This window comes from Alligator mississippiensis, chromosome 1 (assembly GCF_030867095.1).
Source record: "Alligator mississippiensis isolate rAllMis1 chromosome 1, rAllMis1, whole genome shotgun sequence".
Lineage (NCBI taxonomy): Eukaryota > Metazoa > Chordata > Crocodylia > Alligatoridae > Alligator > Alligator mississippiensis.
In genome coordinates, this window is record NC_081824.1 from 161418804 (window position 1) to 161439972 (window position 21169).

The 21169-nt window shown below is 43.2% G+C and overlaps 1 protein-coding gene across 6 annotated transcripts in view; it reads right to left on the bottom strand.

Annotated features, from left to right (window-relative positions):
* SMYD3 (SET and MYND domain containing 3) overlaps window positions 1–21169 on the bottom strand; it is a 764262-nt gene that overhangs the window by 53172 nt on the left and 689921 nt on the right. For all 6 annotated transcript variants that reach the window (XM_059716131.1, XM_014600010.3, XM_059716145.1 and 3 more), the window contains 2 exons: window positions 20216–20303; window positions 15265–15439 (listed from right to left, as the gene is read on the bottom strand). In XM_059716131.1, coding sequence (XP_059572114.1) covers window positions 15265–15439; window positions 20216–20303 — 263 coding nt within the window. The remainder of the gene's footprint in view (window positions 1–15264; window positions 15440–20215; window positions 20304–21169) is intronic.

Consider the following 21169-nt stretch of genomic DNA (forward strand, 5'->3'; position numbering starts at 1 on the left):
TCCATATACTCTGCTTCAGTTGCCACAGAAATTTTCTAAAAAATGGAGCAAATTTGAGCCTGACAAAAGAGACAATCCAATAAGACACAACAAAACTGGGTGCTTGATTTCAAAATGAGGCAGGTAATGCTCCTGAGCCATGGTCACCATTGATGGAGCCTGACCTCACCGATGGCAACAAGAGTTTGATCATTGACTACAATGATCCCCACAAGGACAGCCCAGCCTGAAGAAGGAGAACATTGGGAACCTGAAAGCCATGGGGAGACCAGCACTACAGAACAGGTAAGAAACGAAAAGGTAAGAAACAATGGGCCCCTTGGGACTCGGAGCGGGGGGGCAGCAAAGGCACCAGTCGCAGGGCTCAAGTGCCTATATACTAATGCTAGGAGCATGGGGAACAAGCAGGATGAACTAGCGCTCCTGCTTGCACTAAACACCTATGACTTAGTGGGGCTAACAGAGACCTGGTGGGATTCATCCCATGACTGGGCGGTACATATTGAGGGCTATAGATTGTATAGAAAGGACAGGTCGGGGAAGAAAGGGTGGGGGGGGTTGCACTTTATGTCAGTGAGCAATATACATCAACCCTCATCAAGACAGAATCCGAGGTTGAGGAAGTAGAAGGATTGTGGGTTAGGCTACATGGGGGGCAAGGAGAAAGGGATTTGGTGGTAGGGGTCTGCTACAGACCCCCACACCAAGGGGAAGAAATAGATGCGGGGCTCCTGAGGCAACTCTCGGAGACCATAAAAGCTAAAGAGGCGGTAGTCATGGGGGACCTAAACTACCCGGACATCTGCTGGGAGACGCAGACAGCAAGGTCCCATCGCTCACGCAGGTTTCTAACTTGTGTACAGGACCTCCACCTGACACAGGAGGTGCATGGTCCCACTAGGGGGAATGCCATACTGGATCTGGTATTGGCAACGGGAGATGACATGATAGGGGACCTCCAGATCGGTAGCCATTTGGGAGACAGTGATCACCTTATAATAGAATTCAACATAAGACGGCGAGTGGGTAAGGTAACTAGTAGGGTGAAAGTGCTAGACTTTAGGAAAGCTGATCTCAATGCACTCAGGCGATTAGTCAAGGAAGCACTGCAGAGTAGGAGTTTTGATGGGATGGGAGCCCCAGAAGGGTGGCTGTGCCTAAAGGAAACGATCCTTTGGGCACAAAGCAAGACGATCCCCGAGCGAGGCAAAAGAGGGAAAGGGGCCAGGAGGCTTCCATGGCTGACCAGAGAAATCCAGGGCAGCCTAAGGGCCAAAAGGGGAGCGCATAAAAAGTGGAAACAGGGTGAGATCACTAAAGATGAATATACCTCCTCTGCTCGTGCTTGTAGGGAGGCAGTTAGGCGGGCCAAAGCTACCATGGAGCTGAGGATGGCAACCCAAGTAAAAGACAACAAGAAATTGTTTTTTAGATATATTGGGAGTAAAAGGAAGGCCCAGGGAGGAATAGGACCCCTGCTAAATGGGCAGAAACAATTGGTGACAGACAGGAGGGACAAGGCTGAACTCCTCAACGAGTTCTTTGCCTCAGTGTTCCTAAGCGAGGGGCACGACAAGTCTCTCACTGGGGTTGTAGAGAGGCAGCACCAAGGCGCCAGACTTCCATACGTAGACCCTGAGGTGGTGCAGAGTCACTTGGAAGAACTGGATGCCTTTAAGTCGGCAGGCCCGGATGGGCTCCATCCGAGGGTGCTGAAGGCACTGGCTGATGTCATTGCACAGCCACTGGCGGGAATATTTGAATGCTCGTGGTGCACGGGCCAAGTCCCGGAGGACTGGAAAAGGGCTAACGTGGTCCCCATTTTCAAAAAGGGGAGGAAGGAGGACCCGGGCAACTATAGGCCGGTCAGTCTCACCTCCATCCTTGGTAAAGTCTTTGAAAAAATTATCAAGGCTCACATTTGTGAGAGCCCGGCAGGGCAAATTATGCTGAGGGGAAACCAGCATGGGTTTGTGGCGGGCAGATCGTGCCTGACCAACCTAGTCTCTTTCTATGACCAGGTTACGAAACGCCTGGACACAGGAGGAGGGGTGGATATCGTATACTTAGACTTCAGGAAGGCCTTCGATACGGTATCCCACCCCATACTGGTGAACAAGTTAAGAGGCTGTGATGTGGATGACTACACAGTCCGGTGGGTGGCAAATTGGCTAGAGGGTCACACCCAAAGAGTCGTGGTAGATGGGTCGGTCTCGACCTGGAAGGGTGTGGGCAGTGGGGTCCCACAGGGTTCGGTCCTTGGACCGATACTCTTTAATGTCTTCATCAGCGACTTGGACGAGGGAGTCAAATGTACTCTGTCCAAGTTTGCAGATGACACAAAGCTATGGGGAGAAGTGGACATGCCGGAGGGCAGGGAACAGCTGCAGGCAGACCTGGACAGGTTGGACAAGTGGGCAGAAAACAACAGGATGCAGTTCAACAAGGAGAAATGCAAAGTGCTGCACCTAGGGAGGAAAAATGTCCAGCACACCTACAGCCTAGGGAATGACCTGCTGGGTGGCACAGAGGTGGAAAGGGATCTTGGAGTCCTAGTGGACTCCAAGATGAACATGAGCCGGCAGTGTGACGAAGCCATCAGAAAAGCCAATGGCACTTTATCGTGCATCAGCGGATGCATGACAAATAGGTCCAGGGAGGTGATACTTCCCCTCTATAGGGCGTTGGTCAGACCGCAGTTGGAGTACTGCGTGCAATTGTGGGCGCCACACTTCAAGAAGGATGCGGATAACCTGGAGAGGGTACAGCGAAGGACAACTCGTATGGTCAAGGGCCTGCAGACCAAGCCCTACGAGGAGAGACTAGAGAAACTGGACCTTTTCAGCCTCCGCAAGAGAAGGTTGAGAGGCGACCTGGTGGCTGCCTATAAGTTCATCACGGGGGCACAGAAGGGAATTGGTGAGGATTTATTCACCAAGGCGCCCCCGGGGGTTACAAGAAACAATGGCCACAAGCTAGCAGAGAGCAGATTTAGATTGGACATTAGGAAGAACTTCTTCACAGTTCGAGTGGCCAAGGTCTGGAACGGGCTCCCGAGGGAGGTGGTGCTCTCCCCTACCCTGGGGGTCTTCAAGAGGAGGTTAGATGAGCATCTAGCTGGGGTCATCTAGACCCAGCACTCTTTCCTGCTTGTGCAGGGGGTCGGACTCGATGATCTATTGAGGTCCCTTCCGACCCTAACATCTATGAATCTATGAGCCAGGATTTAACAACAGGATCTGCACCCATTTAACCTACCCATGAATCTGTTCCATGGAATTTTCCATACAGATATTAGAGAGCGGTGATAGGAAAAGTCCTTTTTACACTCTTTTAATATGGATGAAAACTGTCATATTAATATCATTTGGATGTAGGCCATTAACAGAACTAACATATGCCAGGGAAACAAAGCAATGGGTGCCACAGAGACAAAGGGTCAGGCACAATAAGAGGACCATATTCCACTGCACCAGCTAATAAGAGCTGGCAGGGTGCAAATGTTGCTCTTCCCTTCAGAGTGATGCAAAAGCTGCACTCTTCTGTCCTCCATGAGAGTAGAAAGAGGCACAGCTTTTCCTAGAGACACAAGGCCCTCTGGAGTGCAATGATCTGGTGTGACTCTATTCTGCCCCTGCTGCAGGGCAGTGATTTGAAGGCACAAAGAAACCCCTGATATTTTTAAAATCTCCAGGAGTGTAAGAAATCACATACTTCTGTTCATTTCATGGCCTCTTTTCTGTGCTTACTTCCATAAAGATAGGAGAACCAATCTCTTGCAACTTTGCACAACTTGATAGCTAATACAGACATTCTCAGAGATGTCCAGCCTTGTTAGTGCTCACCTGTACTGCAAGCATGCCAGTAAGACAATACACAGATCAACTGTGTCCAGACAGAGAGAGATAAAAGCTGGAGTCTTCGTGCAGGATGTTATCTCACTACAACTATGTCACCAGGTTTTCATCTCCAAATTTTGAAACACCAAATGGGTAGAGGTAATGTTACTCAACTTAGCTTTACATTTTTTTAATATTTCTAAAAAAATGCGAGCCCTACCAGGCAACTACAGTGCTAAGACAAGTTATCTAAGATAACATATTTCTATCTATCCTTCTCATAAAGAATGGGCAACTAATATGCTAGATGTCACTCCTGTTGTAACTTTTTATAACATATAGGAAACTGCATATTACACAGGGTGAAAGGCGTATATGATGGGCCACCTTGTCCAATACAAAGTATGGTAATTTTCCACTTACTGAGCAAGACCTTGTAAGCCTCAGCAAAATATCACAAGACATATTGTGTGCAATTGTCTGAAAGGAGTTATCACATTTTTTGTGACAAATCTTGAAAATTCCCTGAGTAACTAAAAAATTAACCTCCCCAATGGTTTTCCTTTTCCTGATTACATGTTGAGCCTTTTGTTTCTTAGTGATGTAGGATGTAATTCCATTTTTCAAAGTCTGCTAAGCAAACTATTCCACTAAGAGATTTGCTTTTCTTCTCTATTTTATGTGGTATTTTTATGTAGAAAAAACTGTTTTAGCATGCTCCTACTTGCTGGCTGTCACTTTTGCCAGTTACTGAGAGATTTCTGAAATGCTGGCCAGCCTTAAACATACATTAAATCCTCAGTGTGCCTCATCCTTGGTAACACACCTGAATTAATATGGAAATATATTCATGATGTGACTGCAATGAGCATACTTTGATTCCAGAACTTTATCTTCACTTTTGGCAGCTCGTCGACCATGTCCTCCAAGAGTGCATTAAACAGCTGGAGAAAGCTGATTTTCCTCTTAGGCATGTGTTTGCATTTGTGCATGTGTGACAGTATTGTGTTTTCTTCTCTCATTTTGGAGGGAGGACATGGGGAGGCAGATAGCAAAGGGGCGGGGGTGGGGGATGGGGAGGGAGTGAGAAATTTTTTTCTCCAGACAGGAAGTTTTATTTTTCTCTTCTCTTTTGAAGCTTTTATTTGTTTCTCTCCTTAGCTGATCTTTGCTTTCCTATGTTGTTTCTCTTCTCCCTTTATTGGTTGAGTGTGCTGGATCCTTCAGTCTTCCTCAACGATGGCTGTATTTCTTTGCTGTATTCATTTATATTTTTTCTTTGTTCACTGGTGGCTTTGCATGTTTTTCTAGAGGTGATATGATTTTTCTCTCTTTGATATTTTTATTTTGCTGAGATTTCTGTCAGGTTAGGTGCTCCTTTAGGCAGATTCTATTTTCTTTGTGGTTTTTCCTGTATGCTCTCTCTGTTTCTCTTATTGATCCTTGCAATACATTGACTTGATTATTGTCCTTGTTTAACGCTCAGGTGGATTGCTGTTTTCTACCTATGGCCATTTCCGTTGTTGCTTTCTATTTGCTTCTTTCTTCAAAGTTGAGCTGATGCTGGTGCATCTGCCTGATGATGAAATGGCAAACTGAGAAACAATTTCAACTGTAGAAATCTGGCTATATGCTCAGTGAACACCAGGAAACAAGTTACTCAGGCACCAGCAAAGATCTCAGATACAATGTTAGGTAGCAGGAGGTAGTATGTGATATCAGGCCTAAAGGGAAGAGATTTTCAGAGTGCAAAGCTTTGAAACCTGTGGTAGAGAAATGGAGACAGGGAAGGTTTGGGTGGGGAGCATGAAGATGTGCAGGGGAAAGACGCAATAAATAGCATTTATTCCTTCCTCACATCTGCATCCTTCTTGTACATCTCACCATAAATTCAGTGTTCATATCTGGTGTTGGAAGGTAAAGAAAAACTTAGGCCAGGTCAGTATCCACGTGTATCAGTGATGCAGTTAAGCTCCATGTTCTTCTACTCACATACAGGAATCCCTGACTCCATGCAGCTTTGAGTCCTTGGATAAGGGACAATTTGTTTCTCTGCTATTATGGGAATTGTGAGGAGCAACAGGGCATGAGGTTGGGGAATGCTAGAACTGTAGCATGGAGGAGATGGTCCTTCAAGTATGTGAACACTGTAAATGTGGTTAGTGTCAGTTCTTCACAGAACATCTGGTTCCCCCCTTGGAAGGGAGGGAGCCTGACAGGCATTCAGCTTTTCTATTATTTTTAGGCGTTGTTTCAGTACATGATACCACTGTAGTTCTCTCCCACCAGTGTGCCAAAGAGAAGATGGGATGGCATCACTGCATTCCACCTCTCCTTTTTCTAATTATTTTACCTCTTTTCTCAACTCTCTTTTCAAGCTGCAGTGATTTACCTTCTCCTCTTGCACTGATGCCCAGCTTTCCCTTCCTCTTATTCCAGTCCCCCACCAGGATCCTGGGCCATTTCAACTTTCACCTGCACAGCACCTCTTCCTTTAGCTTTTAGAATGGACCAACCATTTCACCTATTGACTCGGTCACTTGCTTGACCTGGCTCTTATCTGGAACTGCTCTCTTTGACTTTTTCATCTCTGAATGTCCTTCCTCTGATTATCATCTTCCCATCACTCATCCTCCTGCTGCTCATCCCATCCATTACTTTTGCCAAGACCTTTACTTTCTCCACTGCCTTTGCTTATCTTTCCTGCTCCTCTAGTCACTCTTCAAACTTCCAATCTGTCTCTCTTGCCAGCAGCATCACCTCCATTCCACAAAATATGACAGGAAAACATCTCATTTCTCCTTATTCCACCAGCTATTCTTTCTTGCTTCAACTTTGCTCTCCGTCTTCCTACACTACCACAACAGTCTTTTCTTATCACCCTCCACTTTTCCACCATCTGGGACTTTCCATTGGCCTTCACAGAATTATTGCCCAATCTCCATTCTGCACCTCCTCCTCCTTCTCTGCCCAAGTTTGTGACCACTTCTTAAAGCACCGGTGAAAGTTTGCTTCTTCTTATCTCTCCCCACAGCCCTTCTCTGACCTTACACTTGTTCACTCCAACTTTTTGGTCTCTAGTCTGCTCTCTTCTCTCGATCCCTCCTCCACTCCATCAGAAATGATACTGCTAAGTTCTCCTTCCTTGCCTACAGTGCTATCTGTCTCCTATCCACTTCTTCTTGCATCTATAAAGAGGTTAATTCACAGAAAGCTCAAAAGTCTCCTCACCTTCAATGTAATCCATAACTCCATCTTGGCCTAAATCACCTATATTGACTTCAAAAAAGCCTTCGATCTGGTTTCCCATGATCACTTCTTGGAGAAACTGGCCAATTGTCGCCTTGGGTCCTCCACGATCCACTGGCTGGAAAATTGGCTCCGTAATCAGACCCAGAGGGTAGTAATTGATGGAAGTCACTCATCATGGTGCCCTGTGACCAGTGGGGTCTCCCAAGGCTCTGTCCCTGGACCCATACTGTTCAACATCTTCATTAATGATGTGGACACTGGAGTCAGAAGCGGACTGGCCAAGTTTGCCGATGACACCAAGCTCTGGGGCAAAGCATCCACACCAGAAGACAGGCGGGTGATCCAGGATGACCTGGACAGGGTCAGCAAGTGGGCGGATGAGAACCTGATGGTGTTCAACGCCGATAAATGCAAGGTTCTCCACCTTGGGAAGAAAAACCTGCAGCATCCTTATAGGCTCGGCAGTGCTATGTTGGCTAGCACTAAGGAAGAAAGAGACTTGGGGGTCATCATTGACCACAAGATGAACATGAGCCTGCAATGCGATGCTGCGGCTAGTAAAGCGACCAAAATGCTGGCTTGCATCCATAGATGCTTCTCAAGCAAATCCCGGGACGTCATTCTCCCCTTGTACTCGGCCTTAGTGAGGCCGCAGCTGGAGTACTGCGTCCAGTTTTGGGCTCCACAATTCAAAAAGGATGTGGAGAAGCTTGAGAGAGTCCAGAGAAGAGCCACGCGCATGATCAGAGGTCAGGGAAGCAGACCCTATGATGACAGGCTGAGAGCCCTGGGGTTCTTTAGCCTGGAAAAGCACAGGCTCAGGGGTGATCTGATGGCCACCTATAAGTTTATCAGGGGTGACCACCAGTATCTGGGGGAACGTTTGTTCACCAGAGCGCCCCAAGGGATGACGACTAGGTCAAATGTTCATAAACTACTACAAGACCGTTTCAGGCTGGACATAAGGAAGAATTTCTTTACTGTCCGAGCCCCCAAGGTCTGGAACAGCCTGCCGCTAGAGATGGTTCAAGCGCCTGCATTGAACACCTTCAAGAGCAAACTGGATGCTTATCTTGCTGGGATCCTATGACCCCAGTTGACTTCCTGCCCTTTGGGCGGGGGGCTGGACTCGATGATCTTCCGAGGTCCCTTCCAGCCCTAATGTCTATGAAATCTATGAAATATTCATCCTCTACCTGCCCATTTTTCCCTTCTGACTGTTCCTTTCAACTCATTTCCTCACCCTATCTTTAGAATCACCTTCTAGTCCAAACCTTTTGGTCACAGCAGTGCCTGCCATAAACATTCCCATTCTCCTTAAGAAAACTCTTAAAAACCCACTTATTCTGTGAACTGTTCCACTTGTAATGGCCATCCTTGCCATAGCTTTTGTCTTGCAGATCATTGGTCTGCATTCTTTTTCTGTTTTTTATCTAAGCAACAGCTCACCCAAAGTCCCTAAGTGGTTCTCCCCTGGGGCCCTCCTCGCACTGTCACTGTCTGACAATCCCAGGGTCTCTATGGAGAATGGCCCACGACCCACTGGCAGGGCTGCTCAGCCAGGGGGATGTATTGGGGCAAGTGGGTGGGGAGTGGCATTGGAGAGAAAGACAGGTAAGTGAGGCCAGGGCTGGGGCTAAGATTGCAGGGCAGGATCTCGAGGCAGTAACAGTATGGGGCCAGGGCCTAGGGCAGAGCCATGATCTGCTCCCTGCATGCCCCTGCCTTTGGAACCAGTGCCCATTGCAGGGGTGTGCAGGGAACGGATCACAGCTCTGTCCTGGGCCTCAGCCCTGCACTCTCACCACCCCATGATCCCAGTCCCACCCCAACCCCCGCTCACCTGTTCCACTCCTGGATGCCTCTCCCCACCCACCCGCAACCACAGTCCATCCCCTCGGGCTGAGCGCATCTTGTCCATGCAGGTCCCAAGCTGGTCTCCATGGAGACCCCATCTGCCTGCTCCATCTGGCACACCTGGCAGTGGGTGCAGGGCAGATGGGCCCAAGGTGCCGTGGCATCAGGGCTAGGGCTTCTGGAAAGCTAAGTCTGGTCACTGTGCCACCCAGCTCTGGTGTGCACTCAGGGGCAGCGTGACTAGCCACACGTGCAATGGTCCAGGCTGCCCACAGGTCATATAAACACCACGGCCCTTGCAGAGACTATGGCTGACAGTTCAGTCCTTTCCATAATGACAATTTGGATTCTCCATAGAAGTTTTATAATGGAGATGGAGAAAAAATGAAGAGTCACGACTGTGTCAGAGAAACATGAATCTCTGAGAATCTCCATGATCTAGTTAGAGACATATTTTCTTCAAAGAAGACCAGAGAAAAGTTAGTGTCAGCTAACAGAATCAAGGTTCATACAGCTCCTGGGAGCAAGTGAATGGAAGAGTAACATGTCTTACCTGAAAGCAGGAAAGAATGAGAAGTCTGACATGCTACACACAGAGTAACCACATAATGAACCAGAAAACCCATTTTGCATACTGACCAATGACTGGTGTTGAGAAAGATGCAGATATTTTGGCATTGATAAACTAAATGGTGAAAGCCTCCTTTCACTGTCCAGTCTATGTTTGGGTGGGTTTTTTTAGTGGGATGAAACTTTATATTGAAGTTCCATAGTTTCAGAAAAAGGAGGTACACCATTTGCAGAAGTAGTGAAAATATTCCTACAAATGTGTCAGAGCCTTTAGCTAAAGGATTCATCTATCAGTCTCCATTTTAACATTGGCTTCTCTGCAGAGACTGTCAGCAAGTGTGCCAATTGCTGTCAGTGGGTGCACACTTCCACTAAAATTTAGACTTAGAATATCAACCTATTTCACACAGCCCACAACCCAGATACTAAACTGTAGATTTTCACCAGTAACCTGGGGCTATGCCTTACATCTCTAATCCTCCCAGTGGTTCTCACCCATTTGGGCTGTCCCTCTTCTTCTGTTATCCTCCTTACAGGCCCTCCCATCCTGCCTGTTTGTTTATTATTATGGCTACTAGTCAATTGCCCGTCAAGAATGATGGATTTCAAAGGAGTGTTTACATGGCTAGCACCAAAGGGTGAGTTGGGGGGGAAGGAGGGGGTGGCCATGTAAACACTCCCTCTGCCACCTCCTCCTCCAGCCTTTGCCATGGGAGCTCCCTCCCCTCACCTGCCTCTGCCTCCTCCTCTGAGTAGCAGGGCTTTCCCCTGCCTCTGTGCCTCCCCTCCCCTCCCTGCTCCCCTTCCTCCCTCCTTCCCCACTGCCTCCTCCTCCCTGCCGGCTGTTGGTAATAAAAGTTGTGGGGTGCATGTGTGCATCGGGCACCCTGTCCCACCGGGCATGGGGGGGGGTGTTGGGGTGGGCGGCGGGAGGGCACTGCCTCTGTGCAGCCTGCCCCCTCGTGCTCACCCAGCCAATCGCTGCCCTCTCAGCAGCAGTTGACAAAGAGCGTTATGGATGGACAGACACACAGACAGACAGACTAAGCCCCTTATACACACAGAATGCTGGTAAGTCCTTTAAGGCCCTAGTCAGTACTGATGCCTTTTTCATATAAACAGATGCAGCTTCTGCTGTGAGGCATTAGTCACTATTCCTTGTTATTTATTAACCCATTTACCATTTCTGGATAACAAAACAACAGCATTATTCCTAAGTGTTGGTTAAAGTCCCCATTTTGAGTTCATTCAAAAATACTCCAGCCATAATATGATTAATTATACAAAGGAATGTAACATATGCCTCTCTCAGTTATCTTGTTGCTGATTTTTTAAAATAGTATGAAAGCATATCTCCTTCATTCATATTTTACCACAAATTGCATGACTTTTAGGCATACCTTTTACTTTTTTAAATAGCATTTTCAGTGTTTTTTCTTTTAATAAACACTGGGCTCTAAATATCAGTTATAGCAGTATACTGCCACTTTCTGCAAACCGTAAGAAGTTGGCAAAGTTGGGCATTACATTCTGCTCTCTTTTCTTTCATTCTTTGAGGCTGCATTCTTTACCTTCACATTTCTGTCCCGGCCTCAGGTGAACACAAGAGATAAGATTTATGGTTGCTATAGATGTTTTATTATCAAGAAAATACCACTGACTGTTGCTCACTAAATTATTATCAATGGAATCACAAATGCTTTAGCAGTCACAACTCTCTATGGGGCCTCCCACAACCATAAGATACCCATTGGCTCTTAGACTTTAACCCTTAAGCACCGGCACCCCCTCGTGGTCCTATGCATCACTGCAGTTTGCTTTGCTGCAGTGTTCAGAGGACTGACTTTAAATAATAAGTAAAAGCAGGGTGCCTTTTTAAAGCCATGTTATGTTGTGGGGTGGGGGAAATCTTTTGCCCCTCAGCAACAAACCCTACAGAGCCTATCAGGACTGGAAATAGCATTTTATTTTTAACTGTCTAGCTGCTCCATCTCTCACATGGCTATTATAAAAAATACCCACCTCTGAGTTCAGAGCTTATTTTTATGACACATTGAATGAAGAAAAGAAAATCAATGGCATAAAAGAATCTTTCCTGTGGAACATTCTTGGAGGCTTTAAAAGAAAAGACAGACACCATGCCTTTTTCTCACATTTTATGTTCCATGGTTATGTTCAGCTTTTTACATAAACATGCTTCATGGAAAAGAAACTGTAAAAGTCACAGATTTATTAATCTGTCTTCTGACGTAGTTCACGTATTTGGAGAATCTGGCAAATTTATTTAACAATAATTCTAAATTAGGAATATCTGCTCCACATTTCATTAATACTTCACAAAAATTCAACAATCTTCTCCGACAATATTGCAAGGCCTGCCGTGATCTATGCTGTGCACAAGTGTCTTTGAAGTGTGCACATATAAATGTGCATGAATGCCAGGTTAGAAAGAGACTGTCTAGTTAAGCCTTGGCTGTGGTCTTTACAAAGAAATGAAATCACACTGGACTAACTCCTTTCCCCTCTATACCCGCAAACTCTGAGTCTCAAGAGTTGGTACATAAGATTTCTGTAGGGACTGTAGGGAAATAATCTTTTTTCTTCAACTGTGGAACTGTGGAGTCCTAAGTCTGCAATAATTCACAGTGCTGTTGCACTGAAGACAAGGGACTGTTGATATAAATAGAAGCAATGTCCATCTGAAGTCCGTGGGACTTACAGTGAACTTAAAGCTAAGCACTTGATTAATGGCTACACAGAAGAAGAAAGAACTCAGCTAACTTCAAACATGTTCTTTCTGCAACTGAATCTTACTTGTTGCATTGCAGCTTAAACCCAGAAAGGAAAAAGCAGAATTTTTCTCAGTCACCTTTCCTCTGAAATCCAACACGTGAATTTTGTGACCAAATTTTCCCTCCATTTAGTTACAGCAGAGAGCAGATTTTTATATCAGGCACTTCTGGAAATACCCATATTAGAGGCATACTTCCTACATTTGTCTATAGGCTTGAGGCAGAAAAAAACCTGGAACACGTGTGATATGGCCAAGGTTTGGGGGCCAAATTAAGTGAGTGTGTGCCTGAGTAAATGCATGAGAATCAGTCCATTTGTGAGCAGGCACGAAAACTAAGTGTCCAGGTGTTAACTGAGACATGACAAATCTGATTAAACCCCCTTGTTGATATTCTGTTATTTTTGTGGTTAGGGCTCATGAGAAATTTTGTAAGGAAGTTTATTTTTGTAAGCTGCTGAGTACTGACCATGATGTAAAGTGGTTTTCTCTTAAATGCCTGCTAACTTTTGTTAGAGCTCTTGGACAGAAATTTGTTATGGTGAGAATTTCCAGAAAACATCTGTTCAATTGTTGGCATTAGAGGATTCAGTGAAAGTATATGTTGTAGATTTCAACAAATTATAGACAATTATGGTTTAGGGCAAAATAGTCAGTAGCTTTCCATTGTGGCAGCTGTCAATTCTCCCCTACCTACTGAAAGATCTAAAAATACTCAGCAACACGTAAACAACGTTCTCTACAGAATATTATTATAATTATCTGTAACCTTAAGGTAGGTTTTGAATACATAGGTTTGATAAAATCAGTTGTATGCAGTTTAACCAGCTGTCTCTTATCAGATAGTTACATGAAATGGGCAAGTCTGAAGAATCCGTAACTACTGCAAAAAACATATACATTATAATATAGTGTATTGCACACAGCAGTGAATATTAATCCTGCTGGTTAAATGATGGGAAACCTACAATAAAAACATTATCTGAAATTAAAAACTGTTTTTGATCAGTTCTTTGGAGCCTTTTAAAGTTGTGAAAATCATTTCCCATTTATATGGACTGCTTGAATTTTCAGGTGATTCCCTATGGAGAACAGTATGAATATTTTTTCCATAGCTGAGAAAAGGAAAATAGATAGCTGTAATGGAACTGCAGGAGCAGCCAAGCAGTAGATTGATTCAACAGGAGAAATTCAATGCATCCCAAAAGATTTCCTAGGATTTGCAATCCTGCTGCTTAAGGCGCAATTTGTTGTAATGAGAAACTGAGGATTTTCTTTCAGGTGCGTCAAAGCTTGCAGTCACGGCTTGAAGGTAAAATGAGGAGAACTACAACTGAAAATCTCCTTCTTCAGGGAATGCTTTTTGGACCTACAAAGACTAAGGACAACTTCCTCAAGGTGCAAAAGAAGTCAAATTTCTCATGCAAGTAACATCTCAGTAAAAATGGCAAGCTAATGTAAAGGGTGGGGCGAAAACCCCAATCCTACTGTATTAAATGGTTTGAAAACTACAGTACACATCACTGAACAAAAGGGGAAATTTTATTAAATGAACTGATAAAGTTACACTCTCTCACTGTAATCGTTATTTTGTAAAACGCATGCAGAAACCCACTCCATGTTGATGGCCTGAAGGTAAGTATTAGCAAGTTGTGAGATAAAACATGAGGGAGGATTTTAAAAGGACATTCAAATGGGTACAATATTGAGTTGGGGTGAAATTCACCCCTCTGCACAGGTTCTGGCACAAGCCCTATGTGTTACCAAATTTCCACTTAAGTCCTATTTTGAAAGGTTCAGTGGGATCTGTGAGATGCACATGGCATGAATGCTGCCCTTAAGGAATGGGACTATTTCAAAGCACTCATGCTCTATTGCTGTAACAAGTTATATTTGTAACATGTGCTTGACTTCTCTGCTATTCTGATCATCCACAATGTATGTGAAATCTTTTGCTTCCAACTGAAGACCTCACTGATGGGTTCTATCTAAATTCATGGTTTGAGCTTCATTCATAGATAGCATGGTAAGGGAACACTACTTACTAGAAGAAGAAGAATGCATTAGGCACAGGATGTTCACATTTGCAGCAACCTGCACTGTTTTGCCTTTTGTCAAGTGCTACTGTATGCTCACATGATACAGATAATACAGAAAACAGAGGCTGCATTGAGAAGCTTATTTGCAGCTTATGCTAATATAATGAATGATATGGTGAACAGGACCTGTGCCAATAGAGAGAAATTCAGTGACTCCTGGAAAGGTTAACACGCCCAGAGCCAAAAGACCTCAATTCAGCAGGGGAACAACAAGCAAGATCAGTCTGCTTCAGGACCTTTGCTGATACACAAAAGGTTGTTGATGTCAGAAACTCCTCCAGAATCAAGCTCAGCAGCAAGCATCATGAGGGAGACAATGTCAAATATCTTTACCTTTTCAGCCTCCTCATGTCAACAGAATAAACATTAGGCTGTTCACTCTCCATTCATTCACACCTCACACACAATTAATTGCATTCATTCAGTGAACTCTACACAGTTTGACTCAGCCTCCTACACGTGTACACCTTCCCACCATCAACTTCAAGTTGGTTCTGGGTAAGATACTGGTGAGCTGATGATGAGAGAGAGAGACTCTACAAACAAGCAAACTTTTGTGACCAAAGGATGGGAATGAAGAACTGGCAGGGGCTACTGTGTGTAAATGGAGCTGCCATTATGGTTTCCATTAAAATTTCTCTTGCTCTTCTTCTGACTAAGCAAAGAGGGATTTTTATTCCATATATCCACACAGGATACTGGGAAACTGAGGTTGAAGGTTTGCACCAAATACTTTTAGGAATAACAATGATAAGCATTCATTAGGCACGTTCCAAAGCAAACAACAATCTAGCCTTTAATGAGGGGACAATCACCATGGACCAGTTGAATAAAATAGTCTCACCGCAGATCTTACCTGTATGGTTCCAGTGTCCTGTTGCCATAATGCAAAGCTTGCTCCCAAAGTCCAAGATTAATACAGGCATCCATGGCACAGTCGAGCAGTTTTAGCTGATAGATGTTTGTGTCTGGGAGACGATCAGCATTGTTATTTAGAAGAGTCTGGCATGTCACCAGAACTTGCTCCCACTCTGTTATTAACCTGAGTTAAGGAATCTTCTTCATCAAACAAAAGTACAAGCTATTAGCAGGGAACAGGAGCTGCAGGCCATTAAGATAAAAAAGCTTCCATTATTCCAGGCTCTGCTTCAACTCTTGAAGTTCTTCTTCAAAATATAAGTGGTACGTTAGGTAAATACATTATATTTACAGTTAACAAACCAACTGCTAAAGCAGGTTATATTTTCAGCAGTAAGGGGTAAAAGAAAGGTGAGAAGATGAGATATATTATTATTTTTAATATATAGCTGAAGAAAAACTCAGGTACAATTATTCTTTAGCTATTTGAAACATTACTATTTTCTTAAAACACCCTTCCTAGTTGCAGAGATTTCTTTAGTGTTCTCATGAAATTAAGACCTAGTCTGCAGATACCTAATTTTCTTTTTATTTGAAACAGTTCTGAAAAGCAAAGGTTTTTTTCTATGATATAATTGGTTGCAAGAGAAAAGTAGCACTCCATGTTTCTTGGGAAACAGAGGAAGCATTGTAATTCCACTGTGTGATTGTAATTTAAGTTTAAGGACCTCAACAATAAAGAATATTTTAATCTCCAACATGATAAGAAGCTTCTTTTGTGCATTTGAAAGGGAGGAAAAATGAAATGGGGTTTTCTTTCAAATGAATCAAATGCTCATTATTGCAAAGCACCGATCTTCATCAGGTCTTAAAGAATGTCTTTACACATGCTCTGGGATGGGGGGGAGGCACTTTAATTAGAGCAGTTATTGGAAGCCACTCTAATTAAAATGCCCACATCATCTTGTATTTGGCGTCTCACACTTCATACGGGCAGCAAAGGTGCTTTAACTGAAGCTTATTCAACAAGCTTTAGTTAAAGTGCTCTCGTCACCATTTTGAAACATGGAGACACTGAATACATGTGACACCGAGGATGCTGAAGCGTGCTAATTAGAACACTCCAGCAGACTTGATTGAGTCCGCTCCAACGTATTCTAATGAGAACGTGTTGGAGCAGGCATTGGGCACATGTATGGGTGCTCAAAGTTACTTGATCTCACTGTATGCCCATTTTTCTTTTCACTGGTGTAAATCATGAGTGACGCGATCATTAATGGACATGCATTAACGTAAACCGAATCTAAAAGCAAACATGCAAAGAAACAGGCCTGGTTTTCATATTCTTCATCTGTAAATTGGGTATTATGAACTTGATCTGGCAAAAGTCTTTAGGTACAGCCTTAACTAGCACATGAGCAGCCAACTGATGTCTCATGTACCAAAACCTGCACTAGCAGACACCATGATGTGGCATGACGTAGCATCGTGTCACATCACAGCACAACCTTTTTTGCATTTAAATGGCATTTTGTATCGAAGAATTTCCAAAGTTTTAGAGAAATTCACTTAATACCACTGGAAAATATTTTAGGGTCCAATCCAGCAAACAATTTAAACGCATCATAATTCCATGGTGGAATAAGTAGGTTTACCTAACAACAGCAACCATGCCAGCAGCAATGCCAGCTGCTCTTTTTGAACACCGCCCAAGTTGGTGTTCAGGGCTCGTGCCCTGGTCCTCTCCCTCCCTGCTCCACAGTTATGCTACTGATACTTGCCCTTATAGCATAGTTATTACTAGGTTAAATTAACAGTTTGCAAAACTTGCTTTCAAACCCTTAGATCAGAGATGCTCATTCTCCAGCCCAGGGTCCAGATCCAGCCCATGGAGCCATGCCATCCAGCCCATTGGGAATGGTGGCAGAGTTAATTGCTGCTCCCTTGCTGTCAAATTTTCAGACTGGTTAGGAATCTGGCAGGTTGGATAGCATGGCCCTGCATGCTAGTTTGGGTACATAGGACTGGGGTTGGACAGAACCAGGCTGGAGTACTGTGGATCAAGACATGGTACATGGGGCAGGGCTGGGCTGGGATAGTGCTCAATCCCATGCACCAATCCAACAAAGGATCTGGCCTGTGGACTGGTTTTATACCTCTCATCTGTCCCATAGGGCCATAAGGTCGAGTACCACTGCCTTAGATGTAAAGCATTTTACAAAGGAAAAAACTTGTTTTTATTATTAATGACAACAATGAGGGGGTATGTGAATACAGATTATCTATATAAGATTGTACCACACTGAAAGTTTAGATAAAAGGATAAATAACAAAATGGTTAAATCTAACAGCATTTTGACATGACTTCTTATACTATGTCTTCTGAGAAAAAGATTAGAATAATAATAATGTTGATGTTAATTTAATGTAGGATTACAGAAACCTTTATGAAAACTCTTCAAAGGTTACAGACAGTCATTTCAGAATTGTACCTCAGCTTTTATCTCTTGGACACATGTCACTGTATCCTTTATGGTTGATTAAGATGAACAGGAGAATGCAAGATTATTTTCACTTGACATAGTTTTTGTAGTAAGCAGAAAGCAATGACATGCTAAAGAGATTAACATTCTAGCTGATGCTCAGTATCACTTGAGATGCCTTCCTAAATCAAGATATCGTTTCGTATGTTTTGTAGCATCTGATATGAAAAGTGTAACATCCTAAATCCTCTTGGGGCCTAATTCTGGCTGGTGAGGTACATATTTGCAAGCCAGAACACCAGTAGTCAGCAGTAAGAGCACAAAGAAGAAACCTGTCCAAATTCTGCCCCAGGCTAGGAAAGTGGCCATCAACTGGCTCTGCAACTGTGAAATGATCTGAGAGAGGTAAGGCTTCTTCTTCTCCCTTATTTCCTCTGCACCCAGTTTTATCTGCCCAATTTGTGTGTACAACCCCAGATTTGGGGTTCATGCGCTCTTTCAGGGTGCTTATGCACAAACACAGAGTACTGTATTAATTACTTCCATAGCTCACATTTGGAAACTGGTCATCTTCACAACACTCAATTTTAGAAACTTATTTTTGTTGTTTTTAGTTTTGGCTGGCTGGCTGGCTGTTTTAAAGAAAGTATAACATCTGCAGAAAACTGATGGGCAAATGCCTCACTCAGCAGGGAAAGTCTCCAACTCATTATACAACTGAGTGGACAAGTGTAGCTGTCAAGGCTGCCTCTCAGATACCACAGAAGACAACGCAAGCCAATTTACAGTACTGCAACACTGGGACTCAGCAGAAGGAGAGCGGAAACATTTCGAGTGGCAAATCCCTGACAGCAAAAAACTGAGCAAACAAACAACTAAGACTGCATTTCTAAGCCAGTTCTGATACCATTGGCTAGAGCATTTTCAAACAAACAAATAATTTTTGGTTTAAGATCTTATCAATACGGTCAGAATTTAAGGCCTAAATTTTCAAAATGACCTACATTTCTGCAGGTGCAATATTGTTCCCACATTTAAATACAGACTCATTACAATGCATTGTGCTTGCATTTGTGTTACTTTGGAAAACTAGCTGCATGTGTTAGGCATCAAAATGGCTATAACTGCACATGCAAATAAACATACCCACAATTTAGCAACCACATGAAATTGCGGGCTCAAAATTGTTCCTGAATTATTGAAGGTCTGCTTCAATTCTGACTAAAATGGTATGGCCAAGGACTTACTGACTGTCCTATGCTTGAACTTCTCTTGCAACACCTGAATAATGGAGTACAGGGTATAAGCAAAGGTATACAGGGTGTACCTTTTAACCACTTCAAAAGGGAGAGAAGGGGTGATGAGTGATGACGACACTTGGGAATGGATATCAGCTGTCACTATCTAACTGTTAGTCTGCAGGATCCTGTAGCGATACAAATTAGCTCGGTGAATGGTCCTTCTGAAATCAAGCTACTATGCAAGTACTATGCCACAACTATGCCTAATATTAGGCAAAAAACATAATAACAGGCTTTGTGCTAATAAACCGACTCCCTCTGATTAGGAGGAAAAATTGTGTTTGTCAAAGGGAAGTTGGGTCATTTGGCAAATATTATTGAGACATGTTGATCTGTTGGTTTCCAAGTCAGGGCATTTCAAAAGAAACCTGTTTTTTTCAGAGCTGAAAAGGAGATCTCAAAGACTCTTGCTTTTATAGTTCCCTAGCTGGCCACAGTGCCAGAAAACAGTAAGATATCTTGGTATTATCCATGAATTAAATTCAGACCTGTTGTAACTTCACTAAAATAATGGAGTAAAACCAAGGATGAGCACGGGTTAATATACCGTACCAAAGATTTGGCTACCAAAATCTTGAGTTTTGCGTTGTTTAGCTTTGCTTGGTCAGTTTTATGTTCTTTATATAGGTACAAGGAGGCCATTATGCCTTAACACAGTTTATCAGCAAACACAATCTCATTAAGTTTGGCTTATCCATTGTTCTGAGCATTATAATTACTCAATAATCTGTCTGAAGCTCCTATTGGGCTAAAAACTCTGTTAAAATAAGTACTGTAAAAAGAGTGAGGTTACCAGCTGTTTAGAGCACTGAGGACAAACAACCTAAGTGGTTTTATGAATGGGATATGTTGTGCTGGCCTGTGATGGCAGGGAACTCAATTCAGTGAACCAAAAGTCTCCTGTACTTCTGCGTCCTATGTTCCTAAGAAGCAGGTGTTATCCATGCTTTGAAAAAAATGAAATTTAAGACAACATGATCAATAGTACAATGAAAATTATGATTTGGTTTACTTACATCTTACCTGAGCATTTAAAAAATGTGAAAAGGAAAAGGTTAATAAAACAAGGCATTTCTACCTTTAAAAGATGTAAAACTTACGAGGTAAGCACTTGGGATTATTAACAATGCCAAGGAAGTCCTGCGACCTGTTATTGAAAGGATACCTTCTGGTGATTTGAGGTTTTTCACTTTAGTTACAGCATCTCTGGATTCGTTCCACACTTGCTCCTCACCTGCCAACATGTCAGCATCCTGGTTCAATAGGAACAAAAGCAACAGACAAAAGTGTTTGATAAGGGAAAGAGAGCTGATTCTGAATATGTAGGGATGCACAAGAGGGATGAGAAAGGGTATAAAAGAGACTTTCAGGACATAGAGAATTGAGTAAGTCTATCAAAACCTTTCCTTGGAAATAAAATTCTAGATGGAAAGCTCAATTCACATTGTGATCATGCTTTCTCTGTGCTTAAATGCCTGGAATTTACTAGTGATTGAATACACTAACAGAACATTCAAGAAATCAGCTAAAATTCTTTAAACTGTGCAGTGATCGAGGGTTTGAATTCATAATGATTGCATATTCACACAAGAAACCTGTATAAGAATTACAGTCAACTGATTAAGGAACAAAACCAATAACATGCTTTAGGTTGCATATCAAAACAGCTCAGATTCCAAATACTTAGAAAGAACTGTTTAACAGCAATCTATAGATCCAGAAATATGAGCAAAAATTACTTGACTAATCATTTTCAACTAACTTCAATAATGCTAAGCTGAGCACAGACAATCTATAAGCAGGAAGAGGCTAACTTCATTCAGTATGAAATTTAGAAGGAAGGACGTAGTGAACTAGTCTACTGCTAAGAAAGTATTAACACGAATTTTCTCTAATCACAGCTCATAATCCCTGCCCTGCCAGTAGACCAACAGCAGTAGACATTTTCACCTTGTTCATTTATAACATAGGATATGGAGGCAAAATACCAAATACCTTTAAAAATCTGGCCCTTAACCTACCCATGGCTATGCCTGAAGTTTCAATCTCCACATCTGTACAACGGAAAGAGCAATATCCACCTTTGTAAAACACTTTGACACTCTCAGATGAAAGTGTT